Source organism: Oncorhynchus mykiss, chromosome 13, assembly GCF_057628025.1.
Source record: "Oncorhynchus mykiss isolate SJ-2025 chromosome 13, ASM5762802v1, whole genome shotgun sequence".
Taxonomy (NCBI): domain Eukaryota; kingdom Metazoa; phylum Chordata; class Actinopteri; order Salmoniformes; family Salmonidae; genus Oncorhynchus; species Oncorhynchus mykiss.
Window position 1 is genome coordinate 50,551,064 of NC_143034.1, and position 25,484 is coordinate 50,576,547.

The 25,484-nt window shown below is 42.9% G+C and overlaps 1 protein-coding gene across 1 annotated transcript in view; it reads right to left on the bottom strand.

The window, feature by feature from the left end:
* The window catches only part of col5a3a (collagen, type V, alpha 3a), a 74,876-nt gene extending 61,310 nt beyond the window's left edge, over nt 1-13,566 (bottom strand). Inside the window, 1 exon segment of the mRNA XM_090196471.1 lies at nt 13,174-13,566. Coding sequence (XP_090052597.1) covers nt 13,174-13,258 — 85 coding nt within the window. The 5' untranslated portion in view covers nt 13,259-13,566.
* Nucleotides 13,567-25,484: the final 11,918 nt, after the last annotated feature.

Here is a 25,484-nt window from a genome sequence, read left to right on the forward strand (position 1 = left end):
GGAAAACATCAGGTACTGATTTAGCTTAAATTCACCACACACACACACACACACACACACACAGCTTAAATTCTACTTTGATATGAGAGTCATAAACAATCCCTATAAATGATTTAATTACAGGAGTTGCTGCTAGCTCCCAACAAACACAACTGTCTGAGCGTACGCACACAGCGGCAGCCTTACAGCCTTACTCATGCTGATGCTCATTCCCACAGTCCTCGCCTGCCCTCGCCCACACACAGACATTTATGATGTCTTTTCAAATCCAGCCTAATTGCCCTGCCGTGAACCAAGAAGCAAATGTCAGTGAATAATTTATCAGGTCAAGCCGGTCCAATACATACGTGTGCGCGCACACACACACACACACACACACACACACACACACACACACACACACACACACACACACACACACACACACACACAGGTCATAAGGCAATGATGTTTGGAACAGCCAGAACAGGATTTTAATCTGCAGCATGGCTCTAATTATGACAGGCCTTTGGAGTGCTGTGTTACAGACAGACTCAAAACACCTGACAACTGGACTCAAAACAACAATAACTCAATCACTCAGTCTTGTCCAAACTATCCAATCCTCAAGACTCTTGTCCAAACTGAGCATTTCCATGTAAAAGGACCCATGAGCACCAACATGAAGTTCATAGGAGCATATCAAATTGGGTGTCAAATGAAAGCTAATATTCTATATTATGGGGAAATGGAAGCATATTTTTTAAATCATTTTCATCCTAAAAAGGAGGCATAAGTAAAGACTTTAATTTCTTGTCAAACAGATGTAAAAGATGTCTTCAGAAACATCTAGGGAAAAAAGTATTAAAATGTATTAGAGATACATTCAAATTCAATCATGTTGACCTAAAGACCACTGCCAACTATTATCAATATTTAGTTTTGGAGAAATTGTTTTGTATTCTCTACGTTTAAGAAATATGGCCTTTTGTCTTGTAATTCCATTACCAAAAACCCACATATCATTAAGATAGCACAGTACAGTACATTACAGTACAGTACAGTACAGTGAGTAGAGCACCGTAGAGTACAGTACAATACAATACAATACAGTACAGTAAAGAAAAGTATAGTACAGTAGAGTACAGTATATTGTACTGTACGCTACTATACTGAACTATACTCTACTGTACCCTACTGCACTGCACTGTACTGAACTCTACTCTACTCTACTCTACTCTACTCTACTCTACTCTACTCTACTGCACTGTACTGAACTCTACTCTACTCTACTCTACTCTACTCTACTCTACTGCACTGTACTGAACTCTACTCTACTCTACTCTACTGCACTGTACTGAACTCTACTCTACTGTACTCTGCGCTGTGATGTCCAGGAGAATGTAAGGAGAATGACATTCATATTCATGATTCTGCATTTCTGTGTAGTATAGATCAGAGACCCATGATGTAATTCATTAATGGGTTTGAATCCACTTCACTTACTGTAATTCAATAACCAAAATAGTTGTTTTCAAACTCAGGGTGTCATGTCATAGCTGACATCCCATTCTTTCTGCAGACATCTTTGAATCTTCATTTGGAGCAGATATTTTGGAAAACGTGGTCGCATTAAAATAGATCTGTACAGTTCTTCCACTAAATGGGTATTTTTCACTGGAAATTGTTACATGCAGTCCCTGTGCATGGAGTTGTTTGGCATATAAATATTATGTAAAGTATAACTAATATATAACATAACACAGCATACATAACCAAACATAACATCCACATGACTAAAGTACAGAGAGTCTTCTATCTGACCTTTGACCTCAGACAGTAGTCCAAATTTGCAATGCCATTTGGGAAAACAATGAGAAAAGCAGGAGAAATTCCTCTTCTGAAAGAAACAATCTTCACAATGACATGCCAGACACACACACACACACACACACACACACACACAAAGACACTCCACAGAACTTTGTTTCACAAAAAACAATACTATATTTTATATAGTTAAGAACAAATTCTTATTTACAATGATGGCCTGCACCGGCCAAACTACAGCCAAAGAAGACTCAAGAAATATTCAAATGAATATAAAACATTCAACTATTTTGGACAGCAATCAATACAAATGCAAGAGATGGAATCCGATATCTGACAGAGACCAGATTATCTCTAGCATTCTGGGAACAAGAAGGAAGGAATTCATCAGTGAGGGGATAAAAGGGTTATAACATCCCAACGACCACAAACAGACAGAGGCTAATCAAACACAGCAGTGTGACACAGATGGACGGCTGAGTGCTAACCTCTCACCCTCCCACCCTACCCCTCCCTGCCTCCTACCCTACTGTCCCAGAGCCCCCATTGTTCCCACAGTACAGCAGGAACATTTTCACCATGGGGGCATTTACACAGGCCTGGGGAATGTTCCTTCTCCTCGTCTCCTCTCCCCTGGCGTCGTAAAGCATCCCTGGGCGAGCAGAGCAGTTGGCAGGAGGCCATGTGAGGTCTGGAGTCGCCCCAACATCAACAGTGATTGACTCCTCAGGACTGGCTCTGTCTGTCATATGCCAAAACATCTCTATTCAAATCTACCTGTCTACCCTGCAGCGATGCTTCCTCCGCCAGCATCACCTGTCTGAATCTCATTAGACCTCCTAATAATCCTTACCTCACTTCACCTGTTGGAGTCATTACGTGTATGTAGAGTGTGTTTGATCTCCCTAGCTTGGACTGAGTCAGTGATATATATACCACATCTGCCTACATTACACTGGAGTGACGTTAATTCTACTGTATGTGTGGTTGTGGCCATGCAGAAATAGAGATAAAGGAGTGCTTTGTTAGAACAAGATGTTTTCCAGGTCCACATAAGGTCAGAGTTCACCCATGCTGTACATATTTTCCATACATATTTCTCTCACCAAATTCCAGCATTCATCTAGCGAGCATGGCACTGAGTGTACAGCACACATCCCACGTGTGACATTTGGGTCTTCTTCCTCCCATCTGTATGTCTCCTTTTCTGGTCCTCCCTGCTGTTCCCCTCCTCTCAAAGACCATGAATCACTCAGCCAGTGTGTGTCTGAGAACAACATGTCTCCCCTACGGCAGTTAGTACTGTTCTCTCTAGTCCTCCTCTCCTCGGCCCTGGCTGACAGACAGAACAGGCCTCGGTAGGCCTCACTTAACACAGCCTCGCTCACAGAGCTCCCTCTGTCCACTGCTAATGTTACACAACAATAGTGTGATAGCGTGATGCTACATGTACTGAACACCCTTCACATACGTCCTGCAGGCAGGAAGATTGGCCACTATCTCCACATATCTATCACACATTGGCATCATTTCTTCTCTGTCCTCGATGGCTTTTCTGAAGGCACTCTCAGCAGCTTCATAGTGTGCTACTTAACCTCCCTCTCTTTCTCTGCATACAACTGCGCACCACAACCTCTACCATGCATCATGCATGAACATACATGTAATCAGAGTGGTCTCTATTCAACCTCTTCTCTGAAGACAGTCCTTTCCCTCTGATATGAGTCACACACCACTTCCACTCCTTGAAAAAAAAGGCAACAATTACTGACATTGTTCAAACACAATCACGCCTATGAACGGGGGATTTCTCCATCTGAGCATCAGGGCCGTACTGTTTAAAAGCCCATTTAACCAATTGTGTTATCAGCGTTATTCTGTGAGTTGAGGGGACTTCAAAAGGCCAAGGATTTGAGCTCATGTGTCAAAGTTTGTCTACTCAACAAATTCTGCTCGAAGTGAGCTGAATTTAAACAAGCTTTTTGAGTAAAATTACTTATTCATGTTTGTTCCAAACCACAACCATTATTATCATATTTGTGGGTTGATTTTCAGAATTGTTTGTTTCAATACCTGTTTTTGCATGTACATTGATTTGTTGATTCATCTTATGCTACACAAACATAAATAACATACATTTTTCTAAACAAATCTAATCTGTTAGTAATTGGACTTATTGCACTGAGACATTGGACTTATTGCACTTATCGCTACTGAGACATCTGTTACAAAACACCTACATGTGTATTGTAATGACATTCTGAGATTGTCATTAGGCCTAAACTTGTAGCCTGAATTGCATCCACTGCTGTCCACGCGCATCGCGGTAAAGGTCACCCATCTCCTCCACAAAACAATTTGGAGCTTGTACCCCCGGGATTCAAGTCAATTCTCTCATTTTCCATGTGGCTGACATGTGGTAATGTTAAATAATGGTGTAATGGTCTATATATTTTCTTGGCATTCTGTGTTAATTATTGTGATAGGTTCACGTCCTACCGGTACGGCGTACCCCCAATATTTATTTATCCGGTACGCCGTACCAGACCCCGTACCAGCTTACTTTCACCCCTGGGTGTAACTAGGCCCTCAAAGAAAGGCCTTAAGATATACACTATATATGCAAAGGTATGTGGACACACCTTCAAATAGTGGATTTGGCTATTTCAGCCACACCTGTTGTTGACAAGTGTATAAAATCGAGCACACGGCCATGCAATCTCCATAGACATTGGCAGTAGAATGGCCTTACTGAAGACCTCAATGACTTTCAACATGGCACCATCATAGGATGCCACCTTTCCAACAAGTCAGTTCATCAAATGTCTGCCCTGCTAGAGCTGCCCCGGTCAACTGTAAGTGCTGTTATTGTGAAGTGGAAACGTCTAGAGCAACAATGTCACAGCCGTGAAGTAGTAGGTCACACAAGCTCACAAAACAGGACCCCCGAGAGTGTGAAAATCATCTGTCCTCCCTTGCAACACTCACTACCTCTGGAAGCAACATCAGCACAAGAACTGTTTGTCGGGAGATTTATGAAATGTGTTTCCATGGCCGAGCAGCCGCACACAAGCCTAAGATCACCATGCACAATGCCAAGCGTCGGCTGGAGTAGTATAAAGCTCACCGCCATTGGACTCTGGAGCAGTGGAAAAGCATTCTCTTGAGTGATGAGTCAAGCTTCACCATCTGGCAGTCCGACGGACAAATCTGGCAGTTGCCAGGAGAACACTACCTGCCTGAATGCATAATGCCAACTGTTAAGTTTGGTGGAGGAGGAATAATGGTCTGGGACTGTTTTCATGGTTTGGGCTAGGCCCCTTAGTTCCAGTGAAGGGAAATCTTAACGCTACAGCATACAATGACATTCTAGACGATTCTGTGCTTCCAACTTTGTGGCAACCGTTTGGGGAAGGCCCTTTCCTGTTTCAGCATGACAATACCCTCGTGCACAAAGCAAGGTACATAGAGAAAAGGTTTTTCTAGATCGGTGTGGAAGAACTTGACTGGCCTGCACAGGGCCCTGACCTCAACCCCATCAAACACCTTCGGGATGACTTGGAATGCCGACTGTGAGCGCCCCGCAGCAATGTTCCAACATCTAGTTGAATTCTTTCCCAGAAGAGTGGAGGCTATTATAGCAGCAAAGCAGGGACCAACTCCATATTAATGCCCAAGATTTTGGAATGAAATGTTTGACGAGCATCTCATTCCATGTCGTGGTCATGTAGTGTATATAATCTAGAGCTTCATTTTTAAAATAACATATTCACTTAGACACTTGGTGAAGGCTTCAGGACTGAAAGCTATTGAATACAACAACCATGTCTCGATCGCGAACAGATACAGTCATTGGTGGTAATTACAATTCACCGAAAGGTAAGGCACACTGGGAAATATGCAAATAAGGTAGAATAAATTCTCAAGTTGAACTGTATGTTCACTTACAGTAACTTCAAAGTCTAATTTGTGTGAACCTACAATTCAACTTCAGAATGTGTGTTGGTTCAGCTCATGTCGAGCAAACTCACAATCTTGTTGCAGCTGGTTGACATACAATTGTATGTTGAATCAACTTCAAATGCAAACTCAACATCTTCTTTTTTTTTTACAGTGCAGAAACAAACTTGGATGAGAATATTTCCCAACGGTTTCCTGTGCTGAGGAAACCGTTCCAGTTGCATTGGGTGTAACCTGGGATATTTTGGGATATGTATTAGAGTTTGTTTGTTTTCTTTCAACTACTTTGAGAGTTTGATTGTGCCTGCCTGGAGTGCCAGATGGACAGGCCAGGGTCTTTTCCACTGATTCAATTGCACCAACTATTTGACAGAAAACACATTTAAATCCAGATTTGATTTGGTATTCTGTGTGATATTTTGAGGTATATGCAGATCGCTCTGCCTTTATCTGCATATTACCCAGGTGTTACCGGACATTTAAAGATCGCCACGTCAGCAATATGAAAGTCAAGCCTTTGTATATGGACACAGGCCTTCATAATCCTACATAATCCTTTGCTTCATCCTTTTAACATGCCAAGTTGCATTAAAAGTCCTCAGTGATGTTTCTCCATAACAGTTGGTGATTGGTAATAAGTGAATACAGAATAATGGGCAGCAAAAGTGAAGAAACGAGGGTCAGGAGAAAGTGTCTAGAACAGCACAGACAGCATCACTCAGAACCTCCAAGAGGGGATAGAATTAAATCAAATGACACTAAGACTGAACTCTGACCTCTATAGGTCATGGGTCACTATGGTGTGGACAGCAGAGGTTCTGAGGCGAGGAGAAGCAAGGGGAGTGGGAACAAAAGAACAGGGGCACGCCAGAAACATCCTCCCACACTACCACACACACTCATGTCCACATGCATCAACATTAAACCACATTCTAATTATATTTTGAATAAGCACTCATAGGACTACTCACACACACAGGCCTACTCACACTCATAGTCCTACTCACACACACAGGCCTACTCACACATATAGTCCTACTCACACACACATGCCTACTCACACACACAGGCCTACTCACACACACAGGCCTACTCACACTCATAGGCCTACTCACACTCACAGGCCTACTCACACTCATTGTCCTACTCACACACACAGGCCTACTCACACTCATAGTCCCACTCACACACATAGGCCTACTCACACACACAGGCCTACTCACACACACAGGCCTACTCACACATATAGTCCTACTCACACACACATGCCTACTCACACACAGGCCTACTCACACTCATATGCCTACTCACACACACAGGCCTACTCACACTCATAGTCCTACTCACACTCATAGGTCTACTCACACACACAGGCCTACTCACACTCATAGTCCTACTCACACTCATAGGTCTACTCACACATAGGCCTACTCACACTCATATGCCTACTCACACACACAGGCCTACTCACACTCATAGTCCTACTCACACTCATATGCCTACTCACACACACAGGCCTACTCACACTCATAGTCCTACTCACACTCATAGGTCTACTCACACTCATAGTCCCACTCACACTCACAGTCCAAAAACATAATAGCACACAACCCACGCTGTAAAATCAGGTCATTAAATATTGTGGTTTGTTTTCTGCCTCTCAGTCTGTGTCGACTACTCAATCTGCTGCGCCGTCCTTGTCTGTCCGTTTGTCTGTCTATCATCGGCCTGTCTGTGAAAGCCACTCTTCACTCATTTTCAAACAGAGAAGGAGAGGTAGGCTAGAGGAACGGAGGAACGGAGAATCCGATATGTCCACTATCAAGCGGACGGGGCTTGTTAAAAGGTTTACATGGAGAGACAGAGGAATGTGTTGTGTTGGAAGAATTCTTCCTGTTGATTGGGCTGTGGGACAGGAGCTAGCACTGGGTCTGCTTTGAGTTAGCACTGGGGAGCTTGGGAGTCATTCAAACCTTTGGTTGTGTGGGAGACCGATGTGGAATCCTCCGCCTGCTGCTGCTATGCTGCTGAACCCTAGCTCTCCTCTCTCCTACATGCTCCAACACACACACACAATACACACACTCCTCCACGCGCCAACAGCTCAGGAACACGGGCAGAACATGTGTGAGCCTGACGGATCTGAGCATGTGGGTTCTTTCACTGATGTGCTATCAGTCCATACTGTTCTGTAGAGTACAAGCTCACTCATAATAACAGTCTCATTCAGGCCGGTTTTGTCTCTACATTGCCACCTCTTTGCATATTTGTAACAGTGATTACTCTGTGAGTAGTGAATGTGGGTCAGAAGCTAATCTCAGTGGCAAGGCTAAGGGTCAGTATGTGCGCGGAGGAGTGTGTGAGTGGAGAGTGTGTGTTGTCTGGACAGATTTGAGTTTGGTTCCACATCTCCCTTCCTCGCACGTCACCCTGACATTCTAGCTCCACAGTTTGTTCTGCTGATGTTTACTCACTGCATGAGATGAGGCCTACTGCCGCTGGCCCCATAGAGGAAACACCTGCCCTGGGGTTCGCACTCTCTCTGTCCACTATACACACACCACACACACATAGCGACACACACACACATACACACCACACACACACGGACACACACACACACAGACCCTTGCACGCACGCACGCACGCACTCACACACACACACACACACAGAAACACTTGCCTGCACGCACACACACACACACACACACACACACACACACACACACACACACACACACACACACACACACACACACACACACCACACATGAACAAATACAACAAATTCCAGTCAGTTCTTACAATCAATCTTTTTCTCAAATATCATAACATTGAGTTATCATGGTGTGCAATACCAGAGCTCCGGCAACCAAAACAATGCCACTGCCTCCCTTCACAAACATGCTACATGCATTGCACATTTGTACTTGAACAGCACAGGAGGTTGGTGGCAACTTAATTGGGGACGATGGGCGCGTGGTAATGGCTGGAGCGGAGTAGGTGGAATAGTACCAAATACATCAAACACATGGTTTCAATGTGTTTGATGCCATTCCATTTACTCCGTTCCAACCTTTACTATGAGCCGTCCTCCAATCAGCAGCCTCCACTGTTTGTACAGGCAGTTTCTCTTTGTTCACTCCACTCAGTTGTTGACGATAACTTGATGCATTTCTTGCTATTGTAAAGCTGATTTACTGTGGTTCACGTTGCACTATACCCTGTTAAAGTTTACTACCTGGTGTCAGTGCTTACTCTAATGGACACTGACTGGGCTGGGGGTGCTTCTTCTTGTTCTGTTTCTGGGAGCCAGATGTTTATTGCTTAGTATAGATTTGTGACGGAGATGTTTGATATTATTTACACATATTGGATGTCAGGGGATTCCTATTCCTAACAGTTTTGTAGAAAAAAGGCAAAATGGCAGCCAAGATCCTAACCAACAGACCAGGGGAGACATGTCTTTGTTTCAGGTGGAGATAATAACAAGCACGTCAGCATCTTTTCATGTTTCAAATCTTTCCATTAGGAACACGATTTCTGTGACAGCGGATGCTGATAGCACTAACAGGCATCAAACTTTCCTCTCCTCTTTTTAGTTTCTTTCTAAAACGGTCCTCTTTTTTCATTGGTTTCTATTTTCCCAGGCTCATTTGTAGCGTGATCAAAGAGGAACATTACTTGTCCTCTCCTCTGGGAGTCTGGTGCAGGATCAGCAAGGCGGCAGGATCAAATGAGATTCAGAGAGGGGACTGCACGCGTGAATTCCCCTCTGTCATACTGGCGGCACGGGGAAGGTGGGGGAGGCAGGGTGGGGGACACAGGGAGGGGACACAGGAAGGGAGGAGAATGTAGATGAGGAGGAGATGCAGCACATTAAATCTAAACAAACCCCCTCTTTCCTGTATATTTTAACAGAAAAAGAAAAAGAAGAGAAAAGAAAGGAGAGATGGAAAAAATGTGAAGGGGCCGAGGAACAGAGGAGTCACAAACTGTGGACGTGTGCAAGAATGTCTCTCTTCCTGTCGTCAAACATGACTACAAAGAACAGTCTTGATGCTCTCCCGGGCACATGCAGTGCACACACAGAGCACATGTGAAAACATTCTCCCACTCATACTGGCCCAGTCCACACATTATCAGACACCATCACTTCTCCTGTACTGTCATATCAGCAGGGAAACACCATACAATTCCCCACAGTTCCAACACATTCAAGCCATCATATTATTCTCTGACTCACAATATCACCCCTCATTACAGACAACCCAACCCCACCAACACGAACAACGGAGTCTCAAATAAGTAAGCATTTGGCGGTAAAGTCTAGCCTCTATAATGGAGCACCTGCAAGGACACAGTCAAATGCTGCTGTTCTAAGACACTCAAAACACTACCAGAGGGCGTAGCTTTATTGCTGCTCATAGCAGGCCTAATAGCCCACGTGTGGCAGACGTCTAGTTGAGGTCAGACTCTCAGTTCAAACTGTCATCTGAAGTTTTATTTGTGGTATTATACATTGCCCTCGGAAAGTATTCAGACCCCTTGACCTTTTTCCACATTTTGTTACGTTACAGCCTTGTTCTAAAATGGATTAAATTGTTTTTTTTTCCCTCATCAATCTACACACAATACCTCATAATGACGAAGCAAAAACACGTTTTCAGAAATGTTGGCAAATGTATTAAAAATTAAAAACTGAAATATAAAATTTACATAAGTATTCAGACCCTTTACTCAGTACTTTGTTGAAGCACCTTTAGCAGCGATTACAGCCTCAAGTCTTCTTGGGTATGACACTACAAGCTTGGCACACCTGTATTTGGGGAGTTTCTCCCATTCTTCTCAGCAGATCCTCTCAAGGTCTGTAAGGTTGGATGGGGAGCTTTGATGCACAGCTATTATCAGGTCTCTCCAGAGATGTTCGATCAGGTTTAAATCCGGGCTCTGGCTGGGCCACTCAAGGACATTCAGAGACTTGTCCCGAAGCCACTCCTGCGTTGTCTTGGCTGTGTGATTAGGGTCGTTGTCCTGTTGAAAGGTGAACCTTCGCCCCAGTCTGAGGTCTTGAGCGCTCTGGAGAAGGTTTTCATCAAGAATCTCTCTGTACTTTGCTCCGTTCATTTTTGCCTCGATCTTGACTAGTCTCACAGTCCCAGCGGCTGAAAAACATCCCCACAGCATGATGCTGCCACCACCATGTTTCCTCCAGATGTAATGCTTGGCATTCAGGCCAAATAGTTCAATCTTGGTTTCATCAGACCAGAGAATCTTGTTTCTCATGGTCTGAGAGTCTTTAGATAACTTTTGGCAAGCTCCAAGTGGGCTGTCATGTGCCTTTTACTGAGGAGTGGCCTGATTTGTGGAGTGCTGAAGAGATGGTTGTCCTTCTGGAAGGTTCTCCCATCTCCACAGAGGAACTCTAGAGCTCTGTCAGAGTGACCATCAGATTCTTGGTTACCTCCCTGACCAAGGCCCTTCTCCCCTGATTGCTCAGTTTGGCCGGGCGGCCAGCTTTAGGAAGAGTCTTGGTGGTTCCAAACTTCTTCCATTTACGAATTATGGAGGCCACTATGTTCTTGGGGACCTTCAAAGCTGCAAAAATGTTTTGGTACCCTTCCCCAGATCTCAGAGCTCTACGGACAATTCCTTTGACCTCATGGCTTGGTTTTTGCTCTGACATGCACTGTCAACTGTGGGACCTTGTATACACAGGTGTGTGCCTTTCCAAATCATGTCCAATCAATTGAATTTACCACAGGTGGACTCCAATCAAGTTGCAGAAACATCTCAAGGATGATCAATGGAAACAGGATGCACCTGAGCTCAATTTCGAGTCTCATAGCAAAGGGTCTGAATAACATGTAAATAAGGTATTTCTGTTTTCGAAATAAATTAGCAAACATTTCAAAAAACCTGTTTTCGGTTTGTCATTATGGGGTATTGTGTGTAGATTGTTGAGGATTTGTATTTATTTAATCCAATTTAGAATAAGGCTGTAACGTAACAAAATGTGGAGAAAGTCAAGGGGACTGAATACTTTCCGAAGGCACTGTATAATGGCTTCATACCAGCAGCAGCAGCTGAGCATGCCCATAAGCTTGTGACCAGCCCACAAACATAGACAGGACTCACCATATCTTTGTTTATGTAGGTAGAACATGGAGGCATGTTGTAATTGCTCCAGAACTAAAAGCAACAGAATGCAGCTCCTTCCAATCAGGGTGTGCATACACTAATTTTGCAGCTGGTCAAATCCAATAGTATCTAATCCTATTAAAATGTGTTATTTTAATGAGCTGGATCTAGAATATCAAAGGAATAAAGGTATACATAAAGGTTCATAGGGAAACTGAAATGCTCCATCTCCATATTACCATACCAACTACAAAAGAACAACAGTGTGATAAAGAAAACAAAATGTGTTGTAAATTAATAAATGTTTAGCAAATGGCTCTAAAATAGTTTTTTTTATGATGAATAGTCATTCTAAGCTCATTTTCGTGAAGCCTATTTGAGCACCTTTTAAACAGCTCCATGACAAGAATTTTAATCTACTCAGGTCGGTCAGTGTTCTGCCATTCACCTCCTTCTCAAACCAACATTAAACCGTTTCACAGTAAACCGACACTGGTCACGAGCAAACTCAAACATGGCATCAGAGTGTTCCAGGGGTAATCGCTTCCTTCCTCACTCACAGAGAAAACTGGGCCCAACATCCTAATGGATGAAGCATACAATAATGGACATGGGTTCGAGGACACATTAATATGCAAAACCAAACGATGCTAAAGTATTATGATTAACTTGCAATGAGAGAAATTTGACAAACTGAGGTAACCATCCATCACACACACCGCAAATGCGCAGTGACGCACAGAATAGGCTATACATTATGAATCATGCTTGATTTATAAAACTTAGACTTTTTGGTTTATAGATTTTTTGTTTTTACATAAAAAAATTACTTTCAAATGCCAAAATACAGCGAGGGGAAGAGTTACATTTGGTTATCATTTTTAGTGGTTTAACAAAGCATTAAATACTGCTTTCGAGATTAATCCCGAGCCAGCGCAACCCAGGGGACAAATTCAATCCAGCATCGCCAAATATTAAATGAGATCAGACGGAGCCTTTTACAATTACATTATTATGCGGCTCACAAAATATTACCGAGGGCGAAGTTGCGGCCAAATGCACACCTTATAAAGTTTTGTTTGGTTTCTGTTGAAGTGTCCACAACTTTGTATAAAGAAATGGGGTAGCAAGACAACCGAACATGAACTTTTGTAGCCTATTATCAACAAAGAAAATGAATAAAAGGGTCCACCTCCCTTGTCAATCCATACAATGAAATTATCACTTTATTTATTAGCAGGTGTATTCCAACATATACTTTACCAGCTTGTGCCGTAGTTGCGTGGAACATTATTATAAGAAATAGCGGTATTCTCCTGCACGCCGCCGTCCTCTTTAAACGGTCCATCTTTCAGAGCAGAGACCCCCTTGCCTCCGCCACAGAACTGTATGATACAAAACTAGATGAGAAAGGAGCTCCGCATCCACGCGTAGTGGGGGGAAAGAAACCAGTGCGGCGCTCGAACAGTGCACATTCGTTCTGCAGTTTCGCTTGCTTAGTTTTTTTTTGAGTATCCTCTCCTCTCTTCACTCTCTGTCCCTCATTCAATTTCTCCCCCTCACCCTCCCTCTTTCTCCCCCCCGCCCCCTCCCCCCACCCCACCCCACCCCACCCCACCCCACTCATAGGACTTCCTTTCACCACTACTGCTCTGTGTTACTTGTCATGCTGCAAGATGTTACAAACTTTCTGTCTGTTACTGCAGGGTATTCAACCTGGGGCCCGTGGCCCCCTAGGGGTCCGCAGAGTTACTGCAGGTGGTCCACGGAAATATACAGTAGATATATTTTCTAGAAGTGGTCAAATAAACATTTATTGTATTTTTAAAAAGCACCCGCAAGTACCAGTTACGGCAAGTACCACTGGCTGCTGATAAACTTTCTTGACTTGGTCATTCATTTTTGCCAACAAATGGCTAACCTTTCTTTAAACAGCTAAATAGCTTCTATCTACCTATTCATTTTATATGTCAATTTCTCCTTGCTTTCTCCTTGCTATTATCATTCACCTGATAAATTATTATTTTTTGCATGATAAGTGTCCTTGGGTCGCCAGTTTGCCTGGGCGGCAGTCCCTGAACAAGAAAAGTTTGAAGACCCCTGAGTAACTGGGTATCGAATTTGCGATACCCTTCCCCAGATCTGTGCCTCGATACAACCGTGTCTCGGAGCTCTACAGACAATTCCTTCCACCTCAGGGGTTGGTTTTTGCTCTGACATACACTGTCAACTGTGGGACCTTATATAGACAGGTGTGTGTCTTATTGTTTGTAGATTGCTGAGATTGTTTGTTGTTGATTTCATCAATTTTAGAATAAGGCTGTGACGTAACAAAATGTGGAAAAAGTCAAGTTGTCTGAATACTTTCCAAAGGCAATGTAAAGCCATAAATGTCTTTCCGTTAGCAGGTTAGAGCCTTGGCTCACACAACACAGCCAGAGGACGCATCCATCCAAGCTTTGAACTTCACAGCAATAAATCAAAGAGTGGGAGTGAGTCACAGCTCGACACTCCTGGCCAGTTCAACGAGTACGATCCCAGGTAGACTGTAGAACAGGGGAGGTCATGTCTCTCATCAGCCATCACTCTAATCTCATTCCCGCATTGTTGCAATGTCATCTCTCCAACGCGCCTTCAAGCAGCAGCCTGACCATGCTACGGCTGGGGGCCATGGGGGCCATCTCACCTATAGGCTTTGGGAGGTGAGAGCCCATGGAGGCTCACAAGTCAGAAATGTCTGGGCCCAGTGCTACTTGTTCATACCCAGATACCTTGCCGACTACTCAACTCCAATTTAAGGTCTGACGATCGATCATGGCGTGGTCCTCTAATTGTGGTCTCCATGTGTTTGATCATGTTGGTCTCGTCACCTTGAAAGAGAAGGTCTCCCTATTTGTGAAAAGACTACGATTCCACAAAGCAGGAAAAAAGCAGTCTTATATACGACCTGTCAACACTTTGTGGAATATTGAGGATACTTTTGTAAATGTTTTCCCCATTTTCAAAGGAACATGTTTTTACAAGGATATCCCTATATTCTTTGTCGTCACAGACCATGGTAAGCTAACAATGGGGACCCTGTTGTGAGCATTTATACAGTGCGAAGCGTCATGCCAAAAGCCCAGAAACCCATGTCTGGAGGGTTTGGCTTAGACATGCTGCTCTTCAGAATAAGCCTTATGAAGAGCTCGTCATAGTTGGTGAATGAACAGAATTGACAGCATCATTGGCCCAGGCCACAACAGGCCCTCTGTATGGGGGTCAGCAGTAAAGAAGACAGTTCCAGCTCTTCATATTTAAAACCAGAATGTGGATGAGCCGAGCACAACCCTGCTTCCCTTCTCAAGGGGAGCCGAGAGAAGACACGTCTCTAACCACAACGGGACTGAAAGAGGGGATATCCCATCCAATTTCCCAATCCCCCGTTTGATTCACTAATGCTTTTCATTTAGGACCCTGGCTAAATATGAAACGGTTTGAAATGCTGCAGCCTCGCCTTAGATGAAATAGAGTGGTGAAAACAAGCAACCTGTTACATCCTTGTTGACCCATTTATAAAACACAAGTAAACGTTCAGCAAAATTCGATAACACTCCGTAAGGTTTGCATGACAATAGGCAGGTACACTAGTGGTTAGAGCGTTGGGCCAGTAACTGAAAGGTTGCTAAGCTGACAAGGTAAAAATCTGTCGTTCTGCCCCTGAACAAGGCAGTTAACCCACTGTTCCTAGGCCGTCATTGTAAATAAGAATTTGTTCTTAACTGACTTGTCTAGTTAAATAAAGGTAAAAGAAAAGAAAAAAGTAATCCAGTCCTTGAGGGCATGACAGTGATAATCTCTTGTAAAGCCATGAAGAATGGCAAAAACACATGAGGGAGAGTCATATCTAGATGTCCTACAGAACGGGGCCTGGTAGTGAAGGGTGGAATAACGAGGCCCAGAAACACGCAGATACCTCCTGCACACCATGCCCTAGCACAAGGTTTAGCTCCCCTGAGTCAGAACTACATTCCTGGCAGGTTTTAGCATATAGTTACTAAGAGTGCAGTGGTTAGTCTGAGCACTGTGAGAAATACTTCCAGAGCCATGTGCTGTGTACCAACAGTCCTCCTAGGACTGTACTGCACTCTGCACTGCTAGAGACTAAAACAGATCAGACCAAGTCCTGACCTCTCCTCAGACCACTAGAGTCCAGACTAGCTCAGTCCCTCTCTAAAGTCCAACACCACACATCAATAAACACCATGCTTATTCTGGGGCGGCAGGGTAGCCTAGTGGTTAGAGCGCTGGACTAGTAACCGCAAGGCTGCAAGTTCAAATCCTGAGCTGAAAAGGTACAAATCTGTTGTTCTGCCCCTGAACAAGCAGTTAACGCACTGTTCCTAGGCCGTCATTGAAAATAAGAATTTGTTCTTAAATGAGAATGAGGTCACACAGGAAGTATTTGATAGAAGTATGGTTACAGTAAATCACATTGGGGGAAGGAAGCCAACTATGTGTTGATTTCTTCCTCTTAATGGCCAATGCCACAGTGGGCTGAGAAAAAAGGAGAGAAAGACTGCTTGGTTTTTTATTTTATCTTTATTTTACTAGGCAAGTCAGCTTGAAGAACAATCTCCTTCAAATGTTGATATTTGGTTGTGTTGACAACCAAACACATTTCAATATCACTAAATATAATTACATTTTAAATCAACCAGAGCTTGAAACCCAAAACTATTGTCTATTTTAGTTGAATTCTGGGTTCAATTGAAACGATAGCTATTGGTGACTTTGCAAATGCTATATAAGACTAGATAGCATCCTTGATGATATGAGCGATAAAGTATTGTTGCATTAACTTGCTCTGTTAAACTACCCTTTGGAATGACTTTGATAGCAGCAGTTAATCTACTTAGTTATTAAGTGGAGATCTCTCAAAAGTCATTCTCATGATAGCACATTAGTAATAGTCAGTGACAAATACCAACATTGGGAATGGTCAAAACCTTGGTTAAAACCCAATTCTCCAGTAGGCCAATGTATTTTTTTCTTGTGGATATAACATTGGAGATACGACTTTGTTCTAAAGTTACAAATTCAACATATGTTTTACAAGGTTTGCCTGTATTGAAATTTGTTTACCATGATGAAATAATCCTGTATTGAAATTTGTTTACCATGATGAAATAATCCTGGTTGAAATATAGGCCTCAAAACAACAGTTTACTTTCGATTTTTTTCAAATCCAATGTATTCTCTCTGTAAATTTCACGTCAAAATACTTTGACAAATTACGTTGAAACAATGTTGATACAACCAGTTTGTGCCCAGTGGGAAGACACTTCTACCAACTCTCAAAGGGACTATAACACATACTTATAGTTATAGTTCATGCCACATATACTGTATATGGTGTTGAAAATGTATTATGTATTAAGAGGAACTTCTATTCTGTTGTCATAGGCCAGTGGTGTGACAACAGTCACTCACACATTCAATAGTGCTACAAAAATATGCGGATCATGATTTAATAATGAAAATTCATATTTTCCTTTTTAATTGTTGTAGAGAGAACAAACTCTGGCGTAAGAACATTGTTCAACAACAAACCTTAATTATTGCAGATAAACATTTTTCTGGTTGAACTGTTAACAAATCACCAGAATGTGACAGCATAACCTCTCTGTTCTCAACACTCTGGCAGCCTTTACTAAACAAGTGGAGCATCAAGACACTACATTAAAGCCTATATATATATATATATATATATATATATATATATATATATATATATATATATATATATGTGTGTTTTGACACAGTATTTATGGTTTGGCGAGGAGAGAAAAAACCCACCAGAGATCAAGCCTGGCATGGGATGAATCTATCCCAGACTTTACTGAATATTAAAGGAAACAAAATATCTGCCCCACATACAGAGAGATGGGTAATGGATCTACCTGGCCTTTTTCTCTATCATAAATCTAACAGGAGCTATATACTTTGTGATATTTTTGTTGTCGCTGTAACTCATATCATTTGGAAGTTTCTCACTGATACAGTACGACAGCGGTACTTAAGTGGTATGTAAAGCTAATTGGTATGAATCATCTCTCTCTCTTGCTCCCTCCCTCTCACTCCTCTAAGTCAGTGATGATGGAGGTATCTTATCATTTAATCATTGAGGCGGTGGAAGGTGGAAGAGGAGAATGTGAGAGAGCTTCATTCTGTCATCATGCCATAGCAGAGATAACATCAATGTGGTGACATTTTATCTTTACATTCATCGTAAAGTCTGAGTTTTTTTGAGCGTTTGGAAATACAGATGTAGGATCTTAATTTGATCACTCTTTTGTTGCTGAGAATTTTCCAGCATAGGAGGAAATGCAAATGTGTAGTGTATTTGTGTTTTAAAATGTATTCTAAAGTCATTCATTTCCACTGTATCAAAACCTGCAAAAATGTCCATTAATTATAATCTACATAATAATTAAAATGTCCCATTGCTGCAGGATTATTTTCCAGCTGTAGCAAACTAGATCAAATTAAGATCCTACATCTGTATAAACCCTAGAAAGGGCTTTTAAACTGACTGTCTCCATTTCCTTTCTCTCCATTCAGTAGCAGAACATGCCAGGACAGGACAGCCATCCGGTTGAAGAAATTATGCATGTGAAATCTCAGAGTTAGGACGCAACTGACTCTCTGCTTGCCAGACTCTTGATTTATTGACATTTGAAAGGGAATATGCATTTTGAATGATTTGTTTGACTTTTTGTCTTTTTCAAGCAGACTAAAGATCTTATATAACACTTATATTATCTCATCAGTGATACACTTACAATGTCATCGGTTTGCATTTCATCATTAGATACTTCGAAAGTATGATACACTAAAGCTGAGGGATCCAGACCCTGTTATGGTCTACTTACACTGAAGGCCCATTGAGAGGTACAGTAATGTGTAATAATGATGATGATGAAGATTATGATGAAGATTATGTGGTTCATAATGATGGTTATTATTGTATATTTGAATTTTTTTGAAAGTGCGACCGATTGGTTGATATTTGAAAATTGGTTGCTATATGATGGTCCATTTAAAGCGGGTTATACATGGAGATGTCAAGAACAGCTAAGAGAACCTTCCCCCCATGAGGAGAGCATTACTAACATCTGTAGACAATACATGAGACGGATGAGACCAAAGCTAATATGTGGTCCAACCTCAAATATCAAATTCCCCAAAACGTACAGTTCTAAAAATGCCTTTAGTCAGTAACTCTGAACAGAGAGAAAACTGACTGATCATAAGTAACTGAGCGAAAGGAATTTGAGAAAACAAAGAAAGGTTCTGAGTGAGAAAATGTAGGTTCATCTGTCAGACTCGGGTATCCTTGGCCTGATGGATGTATGAAAGTAACTGCCCACACACATATACACACACCGTCCTACATATGTCAAGCCCCTCACACATGTCCACACACACCATCCTACATATGTCAAGCTCCCCACACACACACACACACCAATCTACTGTGACCCCCCCCCCCCCCCCCCCCCCCCCCCCACTGCCTACATTCAGAGCGTTCGGAAAGTATTCAGACCCTTGACTTTTTCCACATTTTGTTAAGTTACAGCCTTATTCTAAAATGTATTAAATAAAAACAAATCCTGAGCAATCTACACACAATACCCCATAATGACAAAGCAAAAACAGGTTTTCAGAATTTATTGCAAATGTATAAAAAAATATAACAGAAATACCTTATTTACATAAGTATTCAGAACCTTTGCTACGAGAATTGAAATTGAGCTCCAGTGCATCCTGTTTCCATTGATCATCCTTAAAAAAAAAAAAATATGACCCTTTATTTAACTAGGCAAGTCAGTTAAGAACAAATTCTTATTTACATTGACGGGCCTACACCGGCCAAACCCAGACAACGCTGGGCCAATTGCGCGCCGCCCTATGGGACTCCCAATCACAGCCGATTGTGATACAGCTTGGAATCGAACTAGGGTGTCTATAGTGACACCTCAAGCACTGAGATGCAGTACCTTAGACAGCTGCGCCACTCGGGAGCCTTTGAGATGTTTCAACAACTTGATTGGAGTCCACCTGTGGTAAATTCAATTGATTGGACATGATTTGGAAAGTCACACACCTGTCTATATAAGGTCCCACAGTTGACAGTGCATGTCAGAGCAAAAACCAAGCCATGAGGTCGAAAGAATGGTCCGTAGAGCTCTGAGACAGCATTGTGTCGAGGAACAAATATGGGGAAAGGTACCTAAATATTTCTGCAGCATTGAAGGTCCCCAAGAACACAGTGGCCTCCATCATTCTTTAATGGAAGAAGTTTGGAACCACCAAGACTCTTTCTAGAGCTGGCCACCTGGCCAAACTAAGCAATCGGGGGAGAAGAGCCTTGGTCAGGGAGGTGACCAAGAACCCGATGGTCACTCTGACAGAGCTCCAGAGTTCCTCTGTGGAGATGGGAGAACCTTCCAGAAGGACAACCCTCTCTGCAGCACTCCACCAATCAGGCCTCTATGGTAGAGTGGCCAGTCACTCCTCAGTAAAAGGAACATGACAGCCTGCTTGGAGTTTGCCAAAAGGCACCTAAAGACTCTCAGACCATGAGAAACAAGATTCTCTGGTCTGATGAAACCAAGATTGAAATCTTTGGCCTGAATGCCAAACGTCACGTCTAGGGGAAACTTAGCAACATCCCTACGGTGACGCATGGTGGTGGCAGCATCATGCTGTGGGAATGTTTTTCAGCAGCGTGGACTGGGAGTCAGGATCAAGGCAAAGCTGAACGGAGCAAAGTACAGAGAGATCCTTGATGAAAACCTGCTCCAGAGCGCTCAGGACCTCAGACTGAAGCGAATGTTCACCTTCCAACAGGACTACGACCCGATCGAACATCTCCGGAGAGACCTGAAAATAGCTGTGCAGCAACACTCCCCATCCAACCTGACAGAGCTTGAGAGGATCTGCAGAGAAGAATGGTGAATACAGGTGTGCCAAGTTTGCAGTGTCATACCCAAGAAGAATCAATGCTGTAAATGCAGCCAAAGGTGAATCAACAAAGTACTGAGTGAAGTGTCTGAATACTTATGTGCAGTAAATGTAATATTTCAGTTTTACATTTTTTTTTTTTTACATTTGCAAACATTTCTAAAAAGCTGTTTTTGCTTTGTCATTATGGGGAAATGTGTGTAGATTAGAATATGGCTGTAACGGAACCAAACGTGGGAAAGGTCAAGGGGTCTGAATACTTTCTGAGGGCGCCGTACATCCCACAGTGGGGGAGTTAGATGATGCAGCATCCATCCTGGTACAGAGCTCTCTGACTGCTGGTGATACAGACCAGATCACGCAGATATACTTCTACAATTAGTTCCATATGTCACAGTGGACACTGAGGTTTACATATGATCACAGTGCTACACGATATTCACACCACACCTGCTGATATAAATCAAAGCACCTCGTATCTAAAGTAGCTGGCCGGGGGCACAGTGAATGAACACATCACGTTCCACCACCAATATCATAATATATCATTGCCTTGTTCCGTCTCAGGCACTTGCACACATCTGGGTGGTTCTGTCATGTTCGAAGTTGGTCAAAGTGTGTACTCTTGGTCATGTGGTCAATGTGGACATTTCATTCCCTTCCAACAAGCTTCCTCTATAAAACCCTTGCCACCTGAGACTATAGATCAGATCTGTTGGCAGTCGTTGCCTTTGACTCGATCCATTACTGGTCACATTCATATAACATGTCATTAGAAAGTCCCTGCCTGGTGAACTCATGACTGCGTAAACCACACTGTGGAGGATGGACGTCTGTGTTACTAAGGACTGAATGTGTAAAGAGGTTAGTGGGACCAGTGACTGGACATGTATATCATGGGAAAAAACACAAGGCTTCTGTTTCTCCCTAAATGAGATCAGGTCAGGAAGTGACTCATATACTGTCTTAACAGGGGAGTGACTAATTGTGACTTTTTCCTAGTTCAGTTTAGGTCCATTGTAATAGAGCTAGGCTGCCCTACCAAGCAAAAGTGCAGTAACTGCTCGTTTGGTCGAAAATGAGTTAATGTCATTTTTGCTACATTATTAAATGCATGCTTAATCATGTGGACAAGTATCCTGCCTCTATTGTATTGTGTTTTGGGGGAAATGGGGGTGATGTTAGCAGTAACTGCATAAAGTTACTGTGAAACCAAGGTAAACAGAGGCAGGTAGCCTAGTGGTTAGAGCGTTGGGCCAGTAACCGATCTGACAAGGTAAACATCTGTTGTTCTGCCTCTGAACAAGGCAGTTAACCCACTGTTCTTAGGCTGTCATTGGAAATAAGAATGTGTTCATTTTTCTCAGTTCTACACTATGAGCAGTTACTGCCTTTTTGCTTAGTAGGGCAGTAGGGAAATGACACAGTGCACATGAGCAGGAGAGAAATGAGAGAAAGAGAAGAGTTACTGGACTATTAAAACCATTCTGATAGCTCATATAAAACACCAGGTCAGATTTGGGTTTGTAGGGGGTGTTAATGAAAATAATTACTGATGGGGGATGATTCAGCTAATTAACATTTAGGATCAAGTCTCATTAACAATCTGCTCAAACAATCGCCACAACTCTCATTCTCCGCTCTCTCCCTCTCTATGTCCCTACTCTCTCTCCTTCTCTCTGTTCCTCCTCCCCTCTCTGTCCCTTCTCTCTCTCCTTCTCTTTGGTTCTGTTAGAACCCTCTCAAATGTCTCATCCCTGTCTCTCTCTCCCTTCTCACTCTCTGGGTCCACTCTTGTTACTTAAAGCTTTTGTTCTCTCTCCCACTCCCCCTACCACTCTCTTTCCCTTTTTTCCTTTCATTTACTTTTCCCCCTCCTCTGTTCTCCTCTGGGAAGTTTGCATTCCACACCTCCTCAGCAGACTGCACACAAAAGAGCAGAAAGCACCACTCCTGTCCTGTAGCAAACATTCCAGTCCACTGGGCTCTTTCACACAGCCACTGTTTGTGCTTTCAGAGCCAGTCCCATTTGTCCCCTCCAAACTCATTCAGCTCAGCCAGTCTGGTGGCCAGGCCAGGAGGATAGAGCAGGCTGGACTAACACATTTAGACATGGACAAGCAATGCTATGTTTCATTGCAAAGTTAAGGTTACATGGATAAGTATTTTTCTCACATGTATTGTCACAATTTGTGCACTAAAATAGTGTGATTATTCAGTCAAACACTGAAACTTGGTGTTTGGATTTATTCCCTAAACAAAATAATTATAACCAAGAATATTGATTCCACTTCAAAGACCAAATCATCTCTCATTTTCAGTGAAATAAGTAGAAACAGCATTGACAGTGAGTCAGAACTGAGGGATAAATAGAACTGATGGTTCCATCCAAAAGGCATACGTTCAAGTATCCTTCAACTCAGCAAACAGGAAATGGACTATTAGCCTATTATGGTGCTTTATTTCACCTGTCTGCAGTAGGGAGGTAAAGGAGGACTGAAAGATGGAGGCAACTTGGAGGATGAAGGAGGTGGAGTAGGAGAAAGTGGAGAGCGAGAAAAGAGGAGGATTTGTATATGGCTCTGAGGGAGGAGTGCGCGTGGCAGGGGAAAACAACGTGTACGGGCTTGCACCACTCCTTCTCTCTTTCCTTTCCTACCTACCTACCTACCTACCTACCTACCTACCTACCTACCTACCTACCTACTACCTACTTACATACCTACCTACCTACCTACCTACCTACCTACCTACCTACTTACATACATACCTACCTACCTACCTACCTACCTACCTACCTACCTACTTACATACCTACCTACCTACCTGCCTACCTACTTACATACCTACCTACCTACCTACTTACATACCTACCTACCTACCTACCTACCTACCTACCTACCTACTTACATACCTACTACCTACCTACCTACTTACATACCTACTTACATACCTACCTACCTACTACCTACCTACTACCTACCTACCTACCTACCTACCTACCTACCTACCTACCTACCTACCTACTACCTACCTACCTACCTAACTACTTACATACCTACCTACCTACTACCTATCTACTTACATACCTACCTACTACCTACCTACCTACCTACCTACCTACCTACCTACCTACCTACCTACCTACCTACCTACTTACCTACCTACTTACATACCTACCTACCTACTTACATACCTACCTACCTACCTACTTACATACCTACCTACCTACTACCTACCTACATACATACCTACCTACTACCTACCTACCTACTTACATACCTACCTACTACCTACCTACCTACTTACATACCTACCTACCTACTACCTACCTACCTACATACCTACCTACCTACCTACCTACATACCTACCTACCTACCTACCTACCTACCTACCTACCTACTTACCTAACTACCTACTACCTACCTACCTACCTACCTACCTACCTACCTACCTACCTACCTACCTACTTACCTACCTACCTACCTACCTACCTACCTACCTACCTACCTACCTACTTACCTACCTACCTACCTACAAACCTACCTACCTACCTACTTACCTACCTACCTACCTCTCTCTCTCTCTTCAAATACCAGAGTGATAGCTAGAAGGCTGCTGACAACATTCCCTCCCCAGCAGCTCTCCTAATGTGAATACCTCCACACACACCTGTCCACAGACTCCCTAGGCAGGGGGAAAGGCACGCCAGGAACTCCCCCCCCTGCTCCTGCCCCCTTCCCTTCTCACCTCAACTGCCTCCCCAGCCTCAACCCACCACCATGGAAAGAGTCTCTGGAGAAACACAAACACAAATCAAACATTCACACACCCAAATGTTACAGGATGGCTGTAAAGTGTCATTGACGGTTTGTGTTTTCTTGTCTTAAGTCTGAAAAGTAGATCTACAGTACCGGTACAATTCTTAGAAATGTTTGTTCTTTGATCCATTGTGAAGATGGGGAGCACCATGTGGATATTATAAAGAGTGTATCGGTAGTTTGTAAACGGTTCATTATTGTCATATTAACCCTTTAAAACAATTGTTACCTTAACCATTATCAGTCAACATCTAATAAAAGTTGTTGACTGGTTCCCCCCCCCCCCAGAGACTAAAAGTTGGGACATTGGCTTTTTTGAGGGTAGGGATCACATTACGTAATGCTCTGTGTCGACGGCAGTAGAAAAATGCTTCCCAACCAGCGTTTCTCTGCACTGCTTTACTGCTGTCTATTTTCTCCCATGTCTTGTATGTGTCATGTGCTTGTCACATTTTACACAACAAGGCTAAACTGGTGTCCACTCTATCAGGTTGTTGGCTGAAGACTGACCGTTTGTGCATCCATCCATGATTCAGTAATAGTTGACATATGCCTCCCCTCAGGAAGAATTTCTCCTTTCGAAGTTATAAAGGAAATGAATAACCGCCTGAGAAGGAGGAGAGGGAGGCTTTCAGCCATAGAGGCATGTCCATAAATAACTTGAAAGAAGAGACAAACAGTCTAGCTATCCTCTCTACGCTCTTCATGTTTAACTGGATCGTTCTGTGCTCATAAACTGTCCT